Source organism: Dermacentor andersoni, chromosome 8 (genome assembly GCF_023375885.2).
Source record: "Dermacentor andersoni chromosome 8, qqDerAnde1_hic_scaffold, whole genome shotgun sequence".
Taxonomy (NCBI): domain Eukaryota; kingdom Metazoa; phylum Arthropoda; class Arachnida; order Ixodida; family Ixodidae; genus Dermacentor; species Dermacentor andersoni.
The window spans coordinates 34,694,552-34,718,880 of NC_092821.1; the positions used below are offsets into that span (position 1 = coordinate 34,694,552).

General features: G+C 45.8%; 2 protein-coding genes across 3 annotated transcripts in view; both read right to left on the reverse strand.

Moving 5' to 3' along the window:
* Window positions 1-5,812, reverse strand: part of LOC126526426 (probable ATP-dependent RNA helicase DDX5) — a 33,415-nt gene extending 27,603 nt beyond the window's left edge. Inside the window, exon 1 of the mRNA XM_050174341.3 lies at window positions 5,675-5,812. Coding sequence (XP_050030298.1) covers window positions 5,675-5,697 — 23 coding nt within the window. The 5' untranslated portion in view covers window positions 5,698-5,812. The remainder of the gene's footprint in view (window positions 1-5,674) is intronic.
* Window positions 5,813-6,402: 590 nt separating this feature from the next.
* Window positions 6,403-24,329, reverse strand: part of LOC126526434 (uncharacterized) — a 44,855-nt gene continuing 26,928 nt past the window's right edge. For both annotated transcript variants that reach the window (XM_050174355.3, XM_050174353.3), the window contains 3 exons: window positions 20,354-20,494; window positions 17,755-17,884; window positions 6,403-6,810 (listed from right to left, as the gene is read on the reverse strand). In XM_050174355.3, the coding sequence (XP_050030312.1) occupies window positions 6,752-6,810; window positions 17,755-17,884; window positions 20,354-20,494 (330 nt within the window). In that variant the 3' untranslated portion in view covers window positions 6,403-6,751. The remainder of the gene's footprint in view (window positions 6,811-17,754; window positions 17,885-20,353; window positions 20,495-24,329) is intronic.

A 24,329-nucleotide genomic window follows, 5' to 3' on the forward strand; every position in this document is an offset into this window, starting at 1 on the left:
GCCCAGTTAAACCTATACTGGAGTCACTTAGAGGGTGCAACTTTCACAAGTAGCTGGCCACAATTATTGGGGCTCAGAGTCACATCAACTTTCTGTCATTGCACATCATGCAAAGTAACAAATCTGGGAATATGGCACCACCATAGTGGACCACTGGCTTCCATGCACTGCGGAGCGACTGAGCAGGCATTGCAAGAATTAGTTATGCAAAGTTATTGACAGTACAAAACTTACCAATAGCACTTTCAATAGCGCACTATCAATGATGTAAAATCACACAATGTATTGCCTGTAAACAATGCAACATGACCTTGGTGACGTTTTCTTTTTCCCCACTACATGAACTGAGCATTACAGATGGCCAGTTAATTATATCACTATTCAAGAATTGCACAACTATTCATATTACTGTCAATAGTGAACTATTATAGTACCACTATCGATAGTATTATCGATGCTACTACTATAATACAGCTTGCTGCATGCTTTACATAACTTCCAAGCCTTGGCGAAGGAAGTTAACACTTAGCAGGGCACAGTACTTAGTAACAATTTTCTTTTCTGCTCCGCTGTGTTGCACTGTGTGACCAAACTCAATGAGGCTGGTGTGTCATGTGTTAATGACTAAAATCTATACAAATCCATGCAACTCATACAAAAATGCACCATAGCACAGCTACATGTCAACAGCTGTTCCTTGCCAGAACTTCTGTCAAATAGAATAACCCATTTCCTTAATTCGCAAATATCCACAATTCCACTCTCTGTGAAACTAATTTGGCTAACATGAACTACTACTGTAACTCCACCTTCTTGTTGCTATTCGTATTAATAGTGCCTATCGAATCACACAATTTTTCTCACTACAAGTTGCCTATGTATTTAATGATACACTGATGTGATACTTGAGGTTGCATTTCTGTTTTATCACAGCCTTGTAACTCTATTCCTGTTTTCTATACTGTGCTTTCAACATTGTAGTGTATTCTTGTCTTCTTAGCATTCCCCTCTATAATGTACATGTACCTTGTGGGTATTGGTGAGATTTAGGAATAAAGTCCCAAAGTGGCTTTTGCATACAGAAAAACTCCCTTTGTATGCCTCAATCAGCATTCTTCTGTACACTTGATTGACAGTAACTCATTAACTTTAGGTCCCCTTGTTCCTTAAATTCTGCTATAATTAAATAAATGAACGGTCAGAAAAGAAAAGCAGGGATATAATTGCTACAAAGCCTGCCTCCTGCTTATTCCAACAGCACAATGATGCCAGAGGCTGAGAGAGAGTCGAAATCAGCGAGGCAAGCCAGAACTACCAGTTCATGGCTCAGCTAGTGAGATCACAATACGCTAAGCAAGTCTGCATCAATGCATCATCCCCATGGTAATTATTGAGTGTGCGCAATCAAAGGCTGCTACTTAAACATTTTCTGAATCAGCTTCCTGGTCCCTCATTTCTAATGTTAATCCCCATCATGACAGCAGCTGCACAAAAAAAAAAAAAAAGATTGAAATATATATTTATAGCACACACACACACATTCTACCTTTTCCACTACTCTCTACTCCAATGTTTTCTATAAATGACCGCTGACTGACTGCTAATCAACTTCAACTGCGCACGGACGACGTGCCTTATTTTCACTTTTGGCTTTAAGCATAGTCCAAAACAGATTTAATGGTTGAAACAAGGCGTCTTTTTAACAGTGTTAGCGGTGCACATTCCTTTGTGTGCCATGTGGTGTATCAAACCATGCAGTGCACCAACAATTTTGGAGGTCACTGTATCCAGTTACTGCCTTGCAAATGGCACATTGTAAAACTGACAATAAGCACTGGAACCAGACCCAGCAAAACCTTCATTTCAAATACTTTCTCTCATCATTCATGCTGATCTCCAAACCCTGAGTCATCATGTTTTTAATGTGGGCAGGTGGGACCATCTCGGCACTTTGGTGGGACGATCCCGGCGACATGCAGCCTGAAATTACGAGCCAGTGGGTTTTTAAACCAATAGGTTTCGCTCACTCGTCCTCCCACTTTGTGGTTTGCCAGTTTCTGGCCATTTAATGCCAACTTTTGGTGCACTGGGTGTCCCCAGGTGCTACTAGGCACCGAATGAAAGAACCAGCTCGAATGGGGCTATATAAACCTTGCATGCCGACTGAGTATGCCCACATCTCTTCGGCATAACAAGGAAACAATTTCCTACATACAATGACGGCTCGCATGCATCTCTAAAACACACTAATCTGCTAATGTAGTGATGAACTATATTTAACTGCTTCTTTGATTTACTTAATTTTGTATCCCCATTCCTGGCCAGTCCTCGAGAACACGCTTGTCCTACTATGATAACTACATAAAACTCTAACCATGCAAAAGTTAACCAAACCAAATCAGTCTTTGTACAGTATCAAAAAGGTATCACTAACACCCCTGTCACACAGAAGATTTAATGTCATTAGAATTGAATGGCATTCACATATAATCCCACTAATCGGGATTTACACGGGAAAATTTAATGTCATTTGAATGGAATGACATTTTCCATCGAATGAGTCAGAGGAAATCATTCGGATTCGATTTCGAACCGAATGTACTCTGGACCCTAGATAGACAGCGACACGCAACGTGAAAAAATAAGGCATGCATCAGCAAAGTCAGAAGATATTTTTTTAGACTTATAAAAAGGAATAATTATTTTTGCCGCGATTATATTTTCGCCGCGGGCTGTGCTCAAGTGCCATTACTCTTTGTATCAGGAGTCTGTCCCAGCAGTCGGCCATATTAGATGTGTTTGTCTAGCAATGGCAGCAGTGGTGTTGTGTACTCTCGTGGTGCTTCGTCGATGTTTGACGTGCAGTACCATGGCTACAGCTGCAGCGGCTGCGGACCCGAAATAAAATTTTGTTCCAGAGCGTCATTGCTATCATTTGCGAATGCCATTATATTTTACTGTGTAGCACCGCAAGAGACCGAATGGCATTCGAAGCATCAAATGCCGTTCGATTCAAATGACATTAAATCTTCCCATGTGACAGGGGTATAACTTGCGTTGGACATCAACAGGGCTGGATTGAACAAGTACCAGACCCCCCCCCGGGCAGTATTCTGGTGACACTACTGTTCTTTGCGACATACAATTCTTATACATTAGGTTATCCGTTTTCATTTCCTTTTTGGTTCTGTGTTTACAATGCTACAACAATGTATATGTGAAATGATCTTTGCAAATGCTTATATTTTTTCCTTGGCGGCGACTCCTGCCTAGGGCTTTAGTCAAGCTGGCAGTAACAAATAAATAAAATAAATATACTGCCACCTATACCCTCTGGTGCCTCTTATGACATCACTAATCAGAAATACTGAAAAAAAAAATGTAAGACGAAAACAAGAGGGAGGGGGGGGGGGGGGGGGGCAGTTTTGCTTGAAGGGCAAAGTATTGCGCAAAGAGTCCTGAAGCAGTGTTTCACAGTACATGCGGGTGCGAAACCTTGGTGCAATGCAGCAGTTAAGGCAACTCCTGCTGGATAGAAGAGCAACAGTGCCCTTTTAGCTACGAAATGTTCTAACAATGTTGGCGTGATGATGAAGACTGCCACCAGTGGTGTTACAGAAGCCTCACATCGACGGTGCACGAAGCGAGACCAATGGGAAGCCGTCTGTATTCAGAAAATGCACCAGGCATCTCCATGCACCAACTTGCATGTAGGAAATTATGAACGGTGTTACATTCTGCCTCTTCAGGCATGCGGTGTGTGGCATAATGGCTAGAGTACCGCATTCCCGTGCTGGCGGTACTGTGATCGACTCCTGCCTTACCGTTTTTTATGAAACATTTATATACACGTTTATATACCAAACATCACAGCGATGGCTAAAATTTGGTGGAGTGTCTGCATATTTACTACAAGAACAGCTCGGCTGCATGCTAACTGTGTGCAAGTCACACTTGCGTGTTTTACCTGCACAAGTACGATTTTCTTGCTTTCTTACACAGCAAACTGCTCTGCATTGAAGCGATAAGCATGAATTCTCTCCTAGCTTTGCTGTTTCATTTCAGGCAGATGCAGTTGCATAACAATTGTCAGATGCCCCAATGATGCAATGTACAAGTAAAAATTTACAAATGTTTTAATTTTCAGCATTTTTACAGGCAATCTGCCACAGGTGGTGCATTTCCCTCATCCTGAAAGTAGTGACATGCTGTCAAAACAGCAGTGCATGTGGAACACTGGTCTCGTATAAATAGCGAAATTTGGGTTTGGAAATTCCCACCATCAGGTCATAACCATGCAACCATGAGACGTATCAGCTCTTCCTTTTTTTTTTTGCTTTTTTATCGAAGCAAAACTGGCAGCTTCAATGCATAGGCAGATACATGAATGAACTTGTGCAACCGAAAGTTGGCATTCACAAAGACATCAGAGCTTACAGGTAAAGTCCCCTTACCTCTGGCATAGTGCCCAACAACACATTACAAAAAAGCCAACTGGAACAAACCGACGCGAGCGCTCTCTACGTAGTAGCACACAAACACCTTGCTCGGTGCCTGAAGGCTCACAGTGGCGTGCAGTCAAATTGAAGTTGCCGGGAACAGTACACTAGGTCGTTCTCTTTGTCTTTCATGGTTTAAACGGCGTTCCGTGGAGCAGATTTTAACCGACAATAACAAATGACATTTCCAGTGGTCTAACATACTTTATTGTACAACAGACGGAGAAATACTGACAGATACGGCGTTGAACACCAGCGTTTGACGCTTCAGAGCTGCAACGGGCCTGCTCCACTCGAACGACGGGTAGAGGGGGGGGTTGTGTCCAAGGGCACAGCGTTCTGACACGACAGACAAAACCATCAGACGACGCGGTTTTCTATTCTCTTCGAAGCATTACATGCAAAACTCGCCGCGCACCATCGAAAAAGCGGGCGTTTACAGTGATCAAATTAAAGGGCAGGTCGAGTTCTCCCGACGAAATCTGTTTATGGCTCCCACAGTAGCGCGTCGATGCCGTTTCGTCGGCCAAGCAATGCGCAAAAAAATTGCGCCACAGAATCTCACCGAACAGGGCAACACTGGAACCGCAGACAAGGCAAAGTTTCACACGGAGCGACCGGGCAACCAAACGTCAAAACACTGACCCTGTGGATATCCGGAGCAAAAGAACCAGCTAGGCCTAACTTTTTTATCTCCTTTCAGCTCGAGATCACGTAGACGGGCGCCCTCGGCGGATGGTCGACTTCGCACAGGACAGGGGCCACTGCAGTGTTTATTACCGACCAATGGGAATGCATAGTGAATGGTTTGTGCGAAACCTGCGCTTTGACGGCACCGTGAAACCGGTTCGCATTGCAAATCAATGAACCCGCCGGCGACCCAAATTACCCGTTTCACAGTGATTGTGGTCGAGGTGTGCAGCAAACGCAAGAACAATGGGTACTCGGTGAAACTCGAAATTTTTATTCGCCGATTGCGGGTCGATTAGGCGCGACCTAATGAAGGGGGCAAACAAAAAAAAAACGCGCCCCGGTATTGCAATGTGAGACAGCAACGTCAGGGGGGAAGCCAGCAGAAAGTGAAGCAGCCATTTTACCCCGCAGGCCTTGTAATGCGCGGTTAAGATTTCCGCATTGCGAGCGAATGGGTGAAGACGAAAAACGTTTCCGCTTACCCTCGGGGGTCTCGGAACGACATGGCTGATCAAACACAGCGTCAGTCAGTCAGCGAAATGATTAACAAGCTATTTTTTCTCGGCGCGTGATGTGATCGCCGCACTTTTCTTGCTTATCAAAACACACACGCGCAACTACACAGTACGATGTAGCGAATGTTGTCTAAATAGTCACGGTCATCTAAAAATGCACTAGTGCGGTGCTACTTAAGGCAGAACAAGCTCCTGTGAAGCTAAAACTGACGTACGTAGCCTATTTTATGTTTACAACAAAAATTTGCTCGTTTCGTGGCGGCCCGTTACTGCACTACTTCTCGTAGAGCACGCGTACCAAAACATGGGCGTAGCGAGGCTACGGCCATTTTTGAAAAGCGCAGCAAAATGGCAACGTAAAAGACACAACCTTGACAGTTCCGTGCAGAGCTTGCCAGTCTATGCAGAGTAACGGCGACAAAGCTCTTAGCTCCCAGTTCGATCCATCGGCGTATATTTTCTGCTTCCTGCTTTATTTTTACGCACGCAGCCTTCTGAAAAGAAATATATATTTATATATATAAACGGCAGCAATGAAGCTTTGGTATTGCGATGACCAAATACTCACCTGCCCAATAAAGTCAGTTTAAAACAGCGTAGATGCTGGCTTCTTACCTTGGGTGTTGTCACGGCACAAACCGCCCACACCATGGTGGAAAAAAAAAAAAGAAGAAAGAAAGACGCATACCTGCATATGTCAATAATGTGCTTTTTATTTCTGCAGCCTTCCGGGTGCCAAGGTCAAACGTGATGGGAGCCTCAGCCGATTCCACATCTTAGTCCTTGTATACAAGCACGCCAGGGGGTCGAAGTGTGAAGTATCAACAGAAGTAGGGGGGGGGGGGGGCGCAGAAGCTGGTATGGTTACAAAGGAACTGACCAACACTTGATGGGGCTTGCGTCACGCGCGGTCTCAACAAAAACTCTGAGAGGGAGGAGAAAGGGCTTAATGGAACAAAAGGAAGGAGGCCATTGGCAACTGCAGAGCTGGTCTTGCAGGGCTATGTCCTCTGATGATGTTTTTTCAAGCTCTGGCTCAGTCCATCACCTTTGGTTGGACTGCAAGATGTCCAGCGTCAACACAGTCAGGTTCATGGGCTGACCTGCATGGGAGAATAAAAATTTGTAACATGAAGCATAATGTAAATGTTCACAAGCAGCAGCAACTACGATACGGTCCCTTTGATGAACAAGCTTAAGCGGCAGAGAGGCATCTAAGTCAAGTCATGTAGTTACATGGTGGCCATGGAGCAAGAAACCTTTAGGAGTGGAAACTCCGCTCTTTGCGGCGACCAGAAAAGGTCACAAGCCCACGGAGCCACTATCATGCTGGCGGCCGAGAAAGAAATGACAGTTTCGGTTGCCAAGGTAACCCCGTCACGTGTGTTGCTCGCGTTCGGCCACCTGCCTCGTACAAGTTTCTACTGAGGGCACACGCACACGCTTCTTTAGCACTGGTAGCCTGGACAGCGATTGGTGCTACACTTCAACCATTTAAGCAGAGTAAAAAAATAAAACGCATTCCTTTCGATGACCACTATAAGGTGATCTTCAACTTTCAGTTGTACGAAGCCCCATTGTTTGACACCCGCATGATGACTGATTGGATGGGTGTAAGCACTGCTGGCATTCGTCAAAAGCAAACCTGCCTTCAATTTCCTCGAGTAAGTGACCAAGCTGATTTTCCTCAAGCTCATGGGCCTCATTTGCTGTGTGCACATCGCTTTTGTTGATCGCCATTGATGTTCCCGGCTTGTCATATGCACTCATTCTTGATCTTTTAATGGTAGCATGACTGATATTTGATCACGCTTCCCAAGGAGGCCGCTACTTTTTCGGGGATGTCAAAGATGCTGGAGGAGGAAGAAAGATGCAGGGAACAGCCTCTGGATGCAGTCCTGTTTTTTTTTTGTTTAATCCAGGATTACCTCGCATCTAAGCTCACCATACTACTTATCCTGTCTCGTCATGTTGCTCATGAAGTGCTTCTCGCAGACGTAATCTCTCGATGTGAGCTGACGGCTGTCCCCAGGAATCGCCGCAGCCCGTGCGAGTTCGGGATCATTCGGAGCCTTCAAGATGCTCACCCTTTCCCTGCAAGACTCGAACCCGCTTTTGTGGTTATCAGCGAAACACCTGTGTCCCAACTTAGGCTAACGAATTCTGAAGAAAGGCATTTGCACATAGCAGCGCCGCTAGTATTACGGGCCTCTAACAGACACCGACAAGAACTGTCGCTGTTTGACTTAAAGGCGTACAAATACAATGTTACGGCATGCCTGCCAAAGCGAATGTCTGTGTCGTCTGCTTTTAGTGGAAGACATGGGTGCTGCCGAAGAGAGCGTGCCCAAGCTGCCCGCCCGGGCGCCTGCATCTTTTTTTTTTTTTTTTTTCCGCAACGGCTTGCATGGTGCGCCTCAAGGTGCTGCACCACTGCCATGTGCCTCCGTCGGCACATATTTTTTTCAACATTATCTGGTCGCCCGTACTGACGGGAGTTCCAGCTCCTAAATATTCTTCCTCCGTGATGGTTGCTAAGCCAAATGTTGCTACAAAACGACATGGCGTTGAGCTAGCTGAAATGATCTTCAGAAATAAACATTTTTGCGGAATGGACATTACAAGAAGACGGACAAAACAATGAAGCGCTACACCAACTGATTTTACTGCTGCTTGATCAGCAACAATATGTACATGAAGTCATAATAAGAAAAATCGAAAACAACAAAGCACAAATACCACACAGGGCCCTTCCTTCACGATGCCTCATACATAAACAACTTTTTCTTTTCAAATAAATCTACAGAAATATCACCGATGAACCTGTTTCCAATTTCCCTGATAATGTACAGTACTTCCAAAAATTATCTGACCATGACATCCCTGCTCTTTCCTAGTATTTTAATATCTCCTAGCTTTGGTTCACATTTCAGATCTGTCAAACTTAAGATTCTTTACGAAAAACACTACAGTGAATGCCCAAAAAATGCAAAAGTTTGGTGAAAAATACTAAAAACCGTTTTATGATTCAATATGTTGAATGTTTATAAAAGGATCGCAGATGTTATTCTGTAGGGGTGCTGTGAACAGGCACCCTGCTCTATGGTTCCAGAAACAACGATCTGAACTGCAGACAGGCAGAAATGTTTATGAGGATTTTAATGAAACATGGCATTCAGGTAAATGTTATAGAAAATTCAGTTGCCGTCATACATCGGTTCTATCAGCAGATGTTGCTTCCACGCGGGTTGGTCCGCATAATCGACAAGCCAGAGAAACAGGCCAGAAAGAATCTCTCAGCAACTGCATTTGCATTTTTTTGAAATCTCTTCTGCCTTCGCAGCTGTATTGCATGCACACACACATTTTTAAATGCATTTTGCTATACGCATACACAGTTTGATAATTATAATTTAGCTTTAGATGCAACACACAAGCAGCTATGAACTTAGTACACTTTCAAGGAACACACTGTTTTTAGATCACAGTGCCTTTTTCAGTGACACTGCTGCTTCCAGTTTCGCCTGCTTCAGGAATTTGTCGGAATAAACTTGTTCGAAGTGATTACCTTTCACCATGAGAAGACCACCAAGGTTATGACCCGAGACTGACAGGCGACATTCCATTCGGACATTGTATCATCATCAGCATCATCATCATCAGCCTAGTTACGCCCACTGCAGGGCAAAGGCCTCTCCCATACTTCTCCAACTACCCCGGTCATGTACTAATTGTGGCCATGTTGTCCCTGCAAACGTCTTAATGTCATCTGCCCACCTAACTTTCTGCCGCCCCCTGCTACGCTTCCCTTCCCTTGGAATCCAGTCCGTAGCTCTTAGTGACCATCGGTTATCTTCCCTCCTCATTACATGTCCGGCCCATGCCCATTTCTTTTTCTTGATTTCAACTAAGATGTCGTTTACCCGCGTTTGTTGCCTCACCCAATCTGCTCTTTTCTTATCCCTTAGCGTTACACCCATCATTCTTCTTTCCATAGCTCGTTGCGTCGTCCTCAATTTCAGCAGAACCCTTTTCGTAAGCCTCCAGGTTTCTGCCCCATATGTGAGTACTGGTAACACACAGCTGTTGTACACTTTCCTTTTGAGGGATAGTGGCAACCTACTGTTCATGATTTGAGAATGCCTGCCAAACGCACCCCAACCCATTCTTATTCTTCTGGTTATTTCAGTCTCATGATCCGGATCCGTGGTCACTACCTGCCCTAAGTAGATGTATTCCCTTACCACTTCCAGTATTTCGCTACCTATCGTAAACTGCTGTTCTCTTCCGAAACTGTTAAACAGTACTTTAGTTTTCTGCAGATTAATTTTCAGACCCACCCTTCTGCTTTGCCTCTCCAGGTCAGTGAGCATGCATTGCAATTGGTCTCCTGAGTTACTAAGCAAGGCAATATCATCAGCGAATCGCAAGTTGCTAAGGTATTCTCCATCAACTTTTATCCCCAATTCTTCCCACTCCAGGCCTCTGAATACCTCCTGTAAACATGCTGTGAATAGCATTGGAGATATCGTATCTCCCTGTCTGACGCCTTTCTTTATAGGGATTTTGTTGCTTTCTTTGTGGAGGACTACGGTGGCTGTGGAGCCGCTATAGATATCTTCCAGTATTTTTACATATGGCTCATCTACACCCTGATTCCGTAATGCCTCCATGACTGCTGAGGTTTCGACTGAGTCAAACGCTTTCTCGTAATCAATGAAAGCTATATATAAGGGTTGGTTATATTCTGCACATTTCTCTATCACTTGATTGATAGTGTGAATATGGTCTATTGTTGAGTAGCCTTTACGGAATCCTGCCTGGTCCTTTGGTTGACAGAAGTCTAAGGTGTTCCTGATTCTATTTGCGATTACCTTAGTAAATACTTTGTAGGCAACGGACAGTAAGCTGATCGGTCTATAATTTTTCAAGTCTTTGGCGTCCCCTTTCTTATGGATTAGGATTATGTTTGCGTTCTTCCAAGATTCCGGTACGCTCGAGGTTATGAGGCATTGCGTATACAGGGTGGCCAGTTTCTCTAGAACAATCTGACCACCATCCTTCAACAAATCTGCTGTTACCTGGTCCTCCCCAGCTGCCTTCCCCCTTTGCATAGCTCCTAAGGCTTTCTTTACTTCTTCTGGCGTTACCTGTGAGATTTCGAATTCCTCTAGGTTATTCTCTCTTCCACTATCGTCGTGGGTGCCACTGGTACTGTATAAATCTCTATAAAACTCCTCAGCCACTTGAACTATCTCATCCATATTAGTAACGATATTGCCGGCTTTGTCTCTTAACGCACACATCTGATTCTTGCCTATTTCTAGTTTCTTCTTCACTGTTTTTAGGCTTCCTCCGTTCCTGAGAGCCTGTTCAATTCTATCCATATTATAGTTCCTGATGTCCACTGTCTTACGCTTGTTGATTAACTTAGAAAGTTCTGCCAGTTCTATTCTAGCTGTAGGATTAGAGGCTTTCATACATTGGCGTTTCTTGATCAGATCTTTCGTCTCCTGCGATAGCTTACTGGTTTCCTGTCTAACGGCGTTACCACCGACTTCTATTGCGCACTCCTTAATGATGCCCATGAGGTTGTCGTTCATTGCTTCAACACTAAGGTCCTCTTCCTGAGTTAAAGCCGAATACCTGTTCTGTAGTTTGATCCGGAATTCCTCTAGTTTCCCTCTTACCGCTAACTCATTGATTGGCTTCTTGTGTACCAGTTTCTTTCGTTCCCTCCTCAAGTCTAGGCTAATTCGAGTTCTTACCATCCTGTGGTCACTGCAGCGTACCTTGCCAAGCACGTCTACATCTTGAATGATCCCAGGGTTCGCGCAGAGTATGAAGTCGATTTCATTTCTAGTCTCACCATTCGGGCTCCTCCACGTCCACTTTCGGCTAACCCGCTTGCGGAAAAAGGTATTCATTATCCGCATATTATTCTGTTCTGCAAACTCTACTAATAATTCTCCTCTGCTATTCCTAGAGCCTATGCCATATTCCCCCACTGACTTGTCTCCAGCCTGCTTCTTGCCTACCCTGGCATTGAAGTCGCCCATCAGTATAGTGTATTTTGTTTTGACTTTACTCATCGCCGATTCTACGTCTTCATAAAAGCTTTCGACTTCCTGGTCATCATGACTAGATGTAGGAGCGTAGACCTGTACAACCTTCATTTTGTACCTCTTATTAAGTTTCACAACAAGACATGCCACCCTCTCGTTAATGCTATAGAATTCCTGTATGTTACCAGCTATTTCCTTATTAATCAGGAATCCGACTCCTAGTTCTCGTCTCTCCGCTAAGCCCCGGTAACACAGTACATGCCCGCTTTTTAGCACTGTATATGCTTCTTTTGTCCTCCTAACCTCACTGAGCCCTATTATATCCCATTTACTACCCTCTAATTCCTCCAATAACACTGCTAGACTCGCCTCACTAGATAGCGTTCTAACGTTAAACGTTGCCAGGTTCAGATTCCAATGGCGGCCTGTCCGGAGCCAGGTATTCTTAGCACCCTCTGCAGCGTCACATATCTGACCGCCGCCGTGGTCAGTTGCTTCGCAGCTGCTGGGGACTGAGGGCCGGGGTTCGATTGTTGTATTCATATAGGAGGTTGTGGCCAAGTACTGCACCAGGGTGGCCAATCCTGCTCTGGTGAGAGAGTGCGTTACCGGTTCTGGTCACCGGGATCAGGCCGCACTCCAGGCCTGTTTGTGCAATTTTCTCAACACACGTTTTTTTTTTTTGTATTTTCCGGTGGAGAATAGCGCGGCACCGGGATTTGAATCACGGTCCTCTTGCACTGGAGACGGATACTCTACCGTCCCCGTAGGAGTTAAATTAAAATTTAATTTATGGGGTTGTACGTGACAAAACCACTTTCTGATTATGCACGCCGTAGTGGAGGACTCCGAAAATTTCGACCACCTGGGGTTCTTTAACGTGCACCTAATTCTAAGTACACGGGTGTTTTCGCATTTCGCCCCCATCGAAATGCGGCCGCCGTGGTCGGAGTCCGATCCCGCGACCTCGTGCTCAGCAGTCTAACACCATAACCACTGAGCAACCACGGCGGGTCCCGCAGGAGTTGTACGCCTCATTTAACCTACAGTGGTGCCCTATTTGGTCAGTCAAGGTGGACCAATCTGAGCTCGGTTATACCGCATGGATGGCACTCGGCTACAGAACCTGGTATTTATGACCTGCACATGTTAGTGTGAGGCCATACATATTTGAAGATATATATCGTTCTTTTTTTTTTCTTTTTTTTTTAGGAGGCTTCCCGTACAGTGATAAAATAAAGGACAAGGCATTAAAAGAAAGAAAAAAAAAAAAGAAATGGGGCGAAAAAAAAAAAAAAAGGAACATAACCGGTGATTTGAACTCGTGACCCTTCGATGTTGCCCGGAAAGATAGCTCAGTCGGTTGGTTCGTCAGGCCCCAGGCTACTTTCAAGCGCCACAGCTGCTGCTCCGAGCCTCACACTGCTGATTCCGAGTGGTTGGAAGGCATACTTTCTTGGAAACATGGCTGCTCGAGGAGAAGAGCGAACTCGAGCGGCTTTAGAGACAAGGAAAACTGCCTTAAAATATTTAGACTTGAGGGAAAGCTTCGTTAACAAACTATAACACGGCCATCAGCATTCGAATACGACGAGAGAAATTACCGAGACGTGGAAAATTCCCTTGAAAAAAAAATCTGGTTTGCGAGACAATTGCTTGTATGTATTGAACCTCTTAAAAGATGAGGGGGAAATATGCGCTCACCGAGAGGGCATCTTCAGCTCGGGACCACCCCAAGGCACCTTACAGAGATGTGGAGAGCTTCGCGGCCGGAACGAAGCATCCCTTCTCCGCTGGCCAAGAGGGGGAAACACGCTTTCCGATCGCTCAAGGTTGCGCGGACAAAGCATAACTCTAGCGTCTAGGAAAAGCTTAACCAGGTGCGATGGCGGCACGCATAGCGTGGGAAGCTAGCCGCCAGAATAATTATGCCAAGGACTGCTGCTGATGAGGGCGAAATACCTTCGTGTAAATATAATAACCCTAATAGGACTACTTTCGAAAAAAAAGAAGGAAACTGCCCAGAGGGCTATACTACGAGAGCTATGACTGATAGTTTTCTATATATATATATATATATATATTCATCTCATCTATGGGATCGCATGCGCGCGCTGTTGCTTTGTCTCTGCGTGTAGTATAGTTAAGAGAGCCAGTTTAAGGGCGGAGAAGAATGGAGGGAAGGAAAGTCTCTGAAGCAAAATTACAGCGCCGTGGTTTTAAAGCGCATCCCGTGGTAGAGAAACGGAAGGCGATATAAGCGTGCGTGGCCATGATACGCACACGACAAACTGCCTTAAAATATTTAGACTTGAGGGAAAGCTTCGTTAGCAAACGATAGCACGGCAATCAGCACTCGAATATAATTATAACCCTAATAATAATTGTAAATATTCATCTCATCTATGGGATCTAATGCGCGCGCTGTTGCTTTGTCTCTGCGTGTAGTAGTTGAGAGAGCCAGTTTAAGGGCGGAGAAGTGGGAAGGAAAGGATAGTCTCTGAAGCAAACTTGCAGCGTCGTGGTTTTAAAGCGCAACCGTGGTAGAGAAACGGAAGGCGATATAAGCGTGCGTGGCCATGATACGCACACGACAAACTGCCTTAAAATATTTAGACTTGAGGGAAAGTTTCGTTAGCAAACGATAGCACGGCAATCAGCACTCGAATATAATTATAACCCTAATAATAATTGTAAATATTCATCTCATCTATGGGATCTAATGCGCGCGCTGTTGCTTTGTCTCTGCGTGTAGTAGTTGAGAGAGCCAGTTTAAAGGGCGGAGAAATGGGAAGGAAAGGATAGTCTCTGAAGCAAACTTGCAGCGTCGTGGTTTTAAAGCGCAACCGTGGTAGAGAAACGGAAGGCGATATAAGCGTGCGTGGCCATGATACGCACACGACAAACTGCCTTAAAATATATAGACTTGAGGGAAAGCTTCGTTAGCAAACGATAGCACGGCAATCAGCACTCGAATATAATTAGTATAACCCTAATAATAATTGTAAATATTCATCTCATCTATGGGATCTAATGCGCGCGCTGTTGCTTTGTCTCTGCGTGTAGTAGTTGAGAGAGCCAGTTTAAGGGCGGAGAAGTGGGAAGGAAAGGATAGTCTCTGAAGCAAACTTGCAGCGTCGTGGTTTTAAAGCGCAACCGTGGTAGGGAAACGGAAGGCGATATAAGCGTGCGTGGCCATGATACGCACACGACAAACTGCCTTAAAATATTTAGACTTGAGGGGAAAGCTTCGTTAACAAACTATAACACGGCAATCAGCACTCGAATACGACGAGAGAAATTACCGAGACGTGGAAAATTCCCTTGAAAAAAAAATCTGGTTTGCGAGACAATTGCTTGTATGTATTGAACCTCTTAAAAGATGAGGGGGAAATATGCGCTCACCGAGAGGGCATCTTCAGCTCGGGACCACCCCAAGGCACCTTACAGAGATGTGGAGAGCTTCGCGGCCGGAACGAAGCATCCCTTCTCCGCCGGCCAAGAGGGGGAAACGCGCTTTCCGATCGCTCAAGGTTGCGCGGACAAAGCATAACTCTAGCGTCTAGGAAAAGCTTAACCAGGTGCGATGGCGGCACGCATAGCGTGGGAAGCTAGCCGCCAGAATAATTATACCAAGGACTGCTGCTGATGAGGGCGAAATACCTTCGTGTAAATAACCCTAATAGGACTACTTTCGAAAAAAAAGAAGGAAACTGCCCAGAGGGCTATACTACGAGAGCTATGACTGATAGTTTTCTATATATATATATATATATATATATATATATATATATTCATCTCATCTATGGGATCGCATGCGCGCGCTGTTGCTTTGTCTCTGCGTGTAGTATAGTTAAGAGAGCCAGTTTAAGGGCGGAGAAGAATGGAGGGAAGGAAAGTCTCTGAAGCAAAATTACAGCGCCGTGGTTTTAAAGCGCATCCCGTGGTAGAGAAACGGAAGGCGATATAAGCGTGCGTGGCCATGATACGCACACGACAAACTGCCTTAAAATATTTAGACTTGAGGGAAAGCTTCGTTAGCAAACGATAGCACGGCAATCAGCACTCGAATATAATTATAACCCTAATAATAATTGTAAATATTCATCTCATCTATGGGATCTAATGCGCGCGCTGTTGCTTTGTCTCTGCGTGTAGTAGTTGAGAGAGCCAGTTTAAGGGCGGAGAAGTGGGAAGGAAAGGATAGTCTCTGAAGCAAACTTGCAGCGTCGTGGTTTTAAAGCGCAACCGTGGTAGAGAAACGGAAGGCGATATAAGCGTGCGTGGCCATGATACGCACACGACAAACTGCCTTAAAATATTTAGACTTGAGGGAAAGTTTCGTTAGCAAACGATAGCACGGCAATCAGCACTCGAATATAATTATAACCCTAATAATAATTGTAAATATTCATCTCATCTATGGGATCTAATGCGCGCGCTGTTGCTTTGTCTCTGCGTGTAGTAGTTGAGAGAGCCAGTTTAAGGGCGGAGAAATGGGAAGGAAAGGATAGTCTCTGAAGCAAACTTGCAGCGTCGTGGTTTTAAAGCGCAACCGTGGTAGAGAAACGGAAGGCGATATAAGCGTGCGTGGCCATGATACGCACACGACAAACTGCCTTAAAATATTTAGACTTGAGGGAAAGCTTCGTTAGCAAACGATAGCACGGCAATCAGCACTCGAATATAATTATAACCCTAATAATAATTGTAAATATTCATCTCATCTATGGGATCTAATGCGCGCGCTGTTGCTTTGTCTCTGCGTGTAGTAGTTGAGAGAGCCAGTTTAAGGGCGGAGAAGTGGGAAGGAAAGGATAGTCTCTGAAGCAAACTTGCAGCGTCGTGGTTTTAAAGCGCAACCGTGGTAGGGAAACGGAAGGCGATATAAGCGTGCGTGGCCATGATACGCACACGACAAACTGCCTTAAAATATTTAGACTTGAGGGGAGAGCTTCGTTAACAAACTATAACACGGCAATCAGCACTCGAATACGACGAGAGAAATTACTGAGACGTGGAAAATTCCCTTGAAAAAAAAATCTGGTTTGCGAGACAATTGCTTGTATGTATTGAACCTCTTAAAAGATGAGGGGGAAATATGCGCTCACCGAGAGGGCATCTTCAGCTCGGGACCACCCCAAGGCACCTTACAGAGATGTGGAGAGCTTCGCGGCCGGAACGAAGCATCCCTTCTCCGCCGGCCAAGAGGGGGAAACGCGCTTTCCGATCGCTCAAGGTTGCGCGGACAAAGCATAACTCTAGCGTCTAGGAAAAGCTTAACCAGGTGGACATTGTATACAGTACTATGAATATCCCTTTGCATTCAGCATTACCGTGAGGAATTGACGATATCCCCTAGCATTACCATTGCAATCCTGTGTAACCTCAGCCATCTGTCCACATCTTGGTTCGTTCCTTCGATCGTTCACAAATGAAGGTTAGTGAGCTTGCAGTTCAACAAACTCAAGTGCAATTCAAGTCTTGCAAATACTCGACACATCATTCATAAAGTTGTAGAATGAGCCCAAATATGTAAACTCAACAAAATATTCGGGGTAGTTGGCACGCCTGTGCACCTCGATCTACTAACGGCCCCCACACTGTGACCCTCGGGTGGACCGTGACACACCAGGTGAATCATGCACCTTTTACGCTCCAGAGAGAGACGGCGCCCACTGTACTTCCAATCAAAAGCAGCAAAACTGTTTCACCTGTGTTGATTTTTGACGAGGCCATCCCTTCTGCAATACAGGCAAGACATTTTCACAGCCACAAAGAGGGAATAACCATATGCCCCATGCTGCAGTGATCATGATAGTAGGTGATGCAAGAGTCTAGTTCACCCTGAACCACAAATTTAGTCACAGCCTACACACTGCCAATTTAAATTTGACCACAGAGTGGTGAGCCCATTGCATTAATAAACAAGCACAGTCGTTGCAGGAACTCTAGATTGTTGTCTCCATTTTCCTGGCTTACCATCGAGCATTCTGCCATTGTAGGCCTTGAAGGCCTTCATGGCATCAGACTGCCGGTGAAACGTTGCCAGGGCCGTTCCAACTGCTACCATCCTGGCATCGTGCATGGGACCAATGTCTTGAAACAAATCCTGCAGAGACAGAGAATGAAAGCAATGAGCTGCAGTGGAGACCCATTAAACGAAACTCAGTTAAACAAAAGTTACTGATAAACGGAATTAAACAAGATTATCTGTTTGGCTTCTTATGCCTGGCGCAGCAAAATTCTTTGGTTAATTGAAGCGCTACTTATTTGCTACCTTCAGTTAAACGGCACAAAAGCTAAACACTTGGAATAAAATACTTCTTCACAGTTAATGCCATAGTCAGGACAAGACAATCCGGTAGCCATCCGTGGGCTTCAACGAGCTTTCCGATCATTTGTGCTACTCTGTTTTAGGCCTATGTGCGGTAGGTGTTTTGGCCTGACAGAAAGCACGAAAAAATGCCCGCACAAAGCACTGTCGCTTGAAAAGAAGCTGCAACTTCAGGAGTTTGGTTAAAGTGGCCTGTCCAAGACAGAAATTGCAAAAAAAGTTCTAGATCACGAGACTGACGCTGTTGCAGATTTTGAAGAACAAAGCAAGCATCCAAGGTGCCGTCAAGAATGGAATGTTCATTTCAAAGCAAATGTGAGTGCGCATGACACCATGTGAAGAACTGGAAAAGGTTCTCTTTCTGTGGTTGAAGGGTGCACAACAGGCCAATTTTTTTTACAATTGGGCCCATTTTGGAGCAGAAGGCACGAGAGAGAGCACTACAAATGGAAGCTGTGAATTTTGGCGCAAGCGATGGAGGGCCAAGCTGACTTAAGAAGCACCATGAAGCGTCTTACAAGCAATCAATCCTGCTCCAGTGATGAGTGTGATGACCATATTTCCTGTGCAGTGGCACCAAAGAGTGTAGCTAAACTTTTGCAGCGCTCCTTTGAGCATGAGGGGTCTGCAGAATTTCCAGCAAGCCTGTTAGGCATGCGCACTTACTTACTTTTTTTTAAAGCATCTCAAAGTGTTGAGCAAACCACAATTCATTCCCTTCTTTTTTTTTTTCTGTGCATCCAGATCAGTAAGGGTTGGTGCAATTTACATAAAGTTGAGAGTCATGAAATACGCATACCTTGGTTAACTCTTCCGTTACCACGCCTATTCAAATCGATCGCCGGTGATCGTTGCTTCAGATCGCTGATTTCTACATGTTGGAGCAGTTTCTTGTCCACTTAAGGCCATCCAGTAGTTAGTACAGGCACTGAACTTTCAGAATCAGTTTAAATTTTCGCGCTCTCGCGATGTTGTGATTTTTGACATACCTCTTTGCGAACTAATGTGCGTGTGTTGCAGCGAAAAGAGGAGTGGCTGTCACCTTCTGCCGTGCTCGAGAGAAACGCATGCCGCTCACGATTACGCTGCACTAGCATCAAAACTTTGTAATCAAATGACTCCCAGCAAGTCAAGAATTAAATTACATCGCCAGCTTTGCCAAAGACATTGCTGAGCGGTGATAATTAACCGAAAATGACACCAGCTGTACACTCGTGAGCTTTGGTTTGGAGTACGAGTCGTTTTATTCCAGTAAAGTGTACCATATTTATTCGAATCAAGGCCGACAGTTTTTATGAAATAATCATATTCCAAACTGTAGGGTCGGTTTAGATTCGAGGATTTAATAAAACGTGCTAGTTTTTCATTGAAACTTCTAAATATGGTGCATAGCTAGCGCCATCCAGAAAAGTCAGTATCGCAGCAGCTACTAGTCGTGCCAGTAGCCAACCGTACACAAGCGAGGTCGCCATTTTGACCTGTGTCGTGTTGGCTGTATCGGTGTGCGGCGTGGTGTTATCGCAATGGCACCAAGCAGGAGATGCCACTACAGTGCCGCTTTCAGGCGAAAAGTTGTGATAGCCGCAGAGGCATTGTGGAACCTTCAAGCCAGGCTGGCGTCGACGAGAAAAAAAACGTCCGTCTTTGGAGGGGACAATGACAGCAGCTTATTGCGTGCGCCGCAACGAGGATGGCATTTAGCGGACTAAAGAAAGGCCATCACCACGAAGTGGAGACAGTTTTGGCCGACTTTATTCGGACGCAGAGAGCAGCAGCCCTTCCAGTGACAACAGAAGTGCTCCAAGCGAAAGCTAGGGAACTTTCAAGGGAGCGAGGCCTAACGCCAAAGGATTTCAAGCCAGCCGGGACTGTCTTCAAAAATTCATGAAGCGCTTCGGCTCCAGCCTCCGACGTCGCACTTCAGTCACCCAGAAGCTGCCAAGTGATTGCGAAGAAAACCTGATAGCTGACAGGGTATGAGAGATGCCATAGTGGGGTGCTCAGGATCAATTTTGATCACTTGAGGAGCTTTAATGTGCACTTAAATGCAAGTACATAAGTGTTTTTGCCTTCTGCCCCCACTGGAATGTGGTCGCCATGGCCAAAATTTGGAACTGCAACCTTTGTTGAGCAGGACAGCACCAATGTAACTAAGCCACCACCTCTGTGCACATCACCACCTCCACAGCCGAAGCGACCACTTTATTTACAACAGCAAGGGCTCTCACCATTTCACCTACTCACCCGAATGTCGCTCTCGGTGACCTGGGGGTGAAGGTTGGCAACAAGCACCGAGCACCCTGGCAACGGATCTGATGGTGAACGACGCGCAGGTGAGCCCAGTCCCCCACCATCGAGTCGGTGCTGGATCCGGCTCAGTGAAGACTGCACCAACCAAGACAAAAGCAAGACACCTGTGACAGCGGCTTTTGCAGGAAAAAAAAAGCATTTGCAGAACGCTTGTGGGAAAAAGACAAGTTGTTACAAAGAGCCACTCGTCATGCCTTGTGTTTTAACGTCCAGTTGCTTGGGTGGCAAGATCATAAGTTTAATAGATGCGCACACAGCTCAGACCACTCATAACTTAACTGCTTATGGTGCAGGACCGGTTATTATGCAGTCTTTTCTGACTCCTGTTTACCGTCCCAGAGAACTCCACGTATAGTATGCATGCCTCTTATAGCGCAGCCACATGACACAAAATACCAGTTATAATGCGGCTGCTGGAAAATCTCGCAGACAAGCAAGGTAAGACGCGCTTCTCAATGAGGTGCGCCATTTGAGGAGTGGGGAGAAGGACAAGGGCTATGCCGAGGCGGAGGAGGAGACACGGAGCGAATGAACACGGAATGGAGAAGAAAGAAAAAAAATGCAACAGCGGCACACTGCAGGCACGTGGGGTTTGCCTAGGCGACTGAGAAGCCTTTGCTCTGGCTCGACTGGTCACTTGCCAGAGGTGCAGATGCACCGACACTCATTGGCCGTGCAGTTTGTATGCAGAGAGAAAGTAGTTTTAAAACTCCATTAACAACCAAACATCATTTCCGGAATTTTACTGTGTGTTGCACTTTATTGAAATTATGCCTACTAGAAATTCTGTAATGGTCGAGGTCGTGGCTGTGTTTCATGTTAGCTCGCTGCGATGTGTGCCGTTGTGATGTGGAGATATCGTACCTGCGACCTTAACTCCTCTGTGTGTTCTGCAAATTTACTTCGTAGCCTTTAGGTTTATGTCTGCCTGCGAGCTTTTATCGTTCTGTCAGTATGCGCACATACAAATATGATAGGCGTTTGCAGTAATCACCCACACACACAAACTTCGCTTCAAGCGTGGTGCCTTTCGCTAAGATTGTGAGCGTGATCTCACGTCCAATCAATTGTCTCCGGGTACAAACACATGAAGGTAGAGTACCCCGCGACCAAGTTGTCCGTGAGTATGTCGCCCATGAGCACGTTGCCCGCGACCACATTGCCTGCAACAGCATGCTGCCCAATGACCCCGCCAACTAGGCCTAACCAGCGCTGGTTCATTGGCCGTCGGCGACCAAATTTGCAGTTTTGTGTCGACTCAATGAAGAGCTTCGCAGTATCTGTGTACAGACAGCACTTGGGAAATAGAGGAACCACTTCGACAAGGAAAGCGAGGGCACGCGTGACACCTGCAACATTCTAATGGTGGCACCTTGGTTTGCAAGCAGCAGTCTTGGTATCACACATGCAGATCAGTCCGAAAAATCAAACGAGGCATCGTACACTGTGTGGAACTTCAGTCACCGTTCTACATTAGTTATGTGGAGTTAGTAAGCGAAGAAAGTCGCCGACTTACTTTCCTGTATGTAACCATTTTTATTTCTGTGCTCATTTGTCAGCTTCATGCAAAGACTGCAGGATCTCCGACCTTCACCTTGCAGCATTCGTAAATTTAAATGGACACAAACACTCCAGTCGCATTGTTCTGAATCTCAAATACATGCAGCTGCTTAGTCTACATGTTTTGCACATGTGTAGCTTTTGAAAAAATGTTGTTTTGGTTATAGTAGTGCAGTACTGCTTATGGCACAGATATCTTAGTTGACATCTTAGTTGAAATCAAGAAAAAGAAATGGGCATGGGCAGGACATGTAATGAGGAGGGAAGATAACCGATGGTCATTAAGGGTTACGGACTGGATTCCAAGGGAAGGGAAGTGTAGCAGGGGGCGGCAGAAAGTTAGGTGGGCGGATGAGATTAAGAAGTTTGCAGGGACGACATGGCGGCAATTAGTACGTGACCGGGGTTGTTGGAGAAGTATGGGAGAGGCCTTTGCGTAACCAGGCTGATGATGATGATGATAATCTGCAACTTTGGTGCTTACATTATAATTAGTCTACACTGTAACTTGAAGTAGGTATTGTTACGTTTCGCCTACGACGCGCGGTATAGCCGGCGCGGATGCAACGGACGCCGGGGCTTCGTTCAAAGCGGCGGACATTTTGGCCCGTTCAGCGCCGCCGATACGCCTCCCCGCCAAGCGCGTCCAGGCGTGTTTCAGTGCCACGTGTCTTCGTGTGTGCGTGTGCCCACGCTTGTCAAAGCGCGGCAGCCGGGGAGAGGAGCTCCCCAAGTGTGAAGCGAGGAGGTCTGATCGGCGCCGGCTCGGCGATGCGTCACTACACTCGTCTCAACATGTCTCTCAGCCTGTCCGGGCCCAGAGTCACGTGGTCTCATCCCGAGACGTTCCTTCTTGCCCTCAACTCCGAGGGTATAAGAGCAGCTGCCCCCGGACGCCGAGAGAGAGGCTCCGATTTCTTCTGTTGAGTAACGTGCACTCCCGTCTCTCCACTTCGGTCGACCTGACCGGCCGCTCTTTTGCGATGTTAGAATAAACAAGTTGTTCTGTTACCAGTCGACTCATGCTTTGCCGGGACCTTCGGATGCTTCCAGTTGTGCCCCAGGCCGCCAGGCCAACGCTACCCTTGGGGCTTGCGACCCATTTGCAATAACGGGCGTCAGCGCTGCGATTACAACAACTCGTGCCAGCGCTGAGGTTCCAACAGTATATTAAAGGGAAAGGCATAGAGTCAGTCATCTTTAGTAATATTGCACACACAGCACGAATGACAAGAGTGGGAAACAGTCCACTGACTATTTTACAATAAAACACATTTAACATCCACCGAAATACCGCCGCAGCTTGGGTGATGCCTTGTTAAACAATAGTGCACATCTCTAGGAATTGATGTAAGCAAAGCTTCGTGTGTTGTTTGCATCGATTTACGATAACTGGTGGTAATCTTTAAGGTGAACGTCTAAGTTTGTCAGTGCTCAGTACAATACTAGAGTGGTGAGTTGATGTTGAATGTTATTTGTGTGCACCACTTATATTTGCCTACGTAGGACACAGAACACACAAGTGAGACGTGGTTTCTTGAGGAGGTGTTGTGCACCACTGTTCATAGCCTGCGAGAAGGTTAGCACTGTCATTAACTCACACAACATGACATGTCACGGCAAAAATGCTAAATTTTACAATTAAATTATGGGGCTTCATGTGCCAAGCCCACAATCTGATTATGAGGCACGTGGCAGTGGGAGGTCTTTGTTTTAATTTTGATCCCCTGGGATTCTTTAACGTGCACCTAACTCTGAGTAGAGGAGCGTCTGCATTTCAGGGGGACATACGGCTGCCGCGGGTGGGGTCAAACCTGTGACCTTGAGCAACGCCACTAAGTAGGCGGGTACAGAAGTGCCGATTTGATGGGTGGCCTCTTCCGTAGTGTCGGTTAAACACTGTGTTGCTATAATGCGGCTTTGTGTCCACACGCCCTACATCAGCTATCCCCTCGACAAATTTCCAGAATGTTTATTTTTCAGAAATAGTAGAAACGTATCACAGTGTACCTTGAGTTTAAATTTGTCCAAAATGTCTGAAACTGCTGCAGTGTTTAGTAGTGTTTCTTTGCTTTCTTTCCCTCTTCCGCACTACTCCCATGTACGCAAGCTGCCAAGAGCGAAGAGTGCCAAGAATGTTATTTACTCGTTTCGTGACTGCACCGGTTCTACACATTCTCTGCCTCCTGTCCCTACCTCCCCTCTGGACTGTTGCACATTAGTACAAAGGCAGGCGCTGCAGCTTCTTGCAATGCTTTTGCGAGAGGGGGGGGGGGTCACGGATAATTACAGCAGTCGAAAGGAAGCTCCAGAGGGTATTATGGGGACGTGATGGAAAGGTCCAAATGAG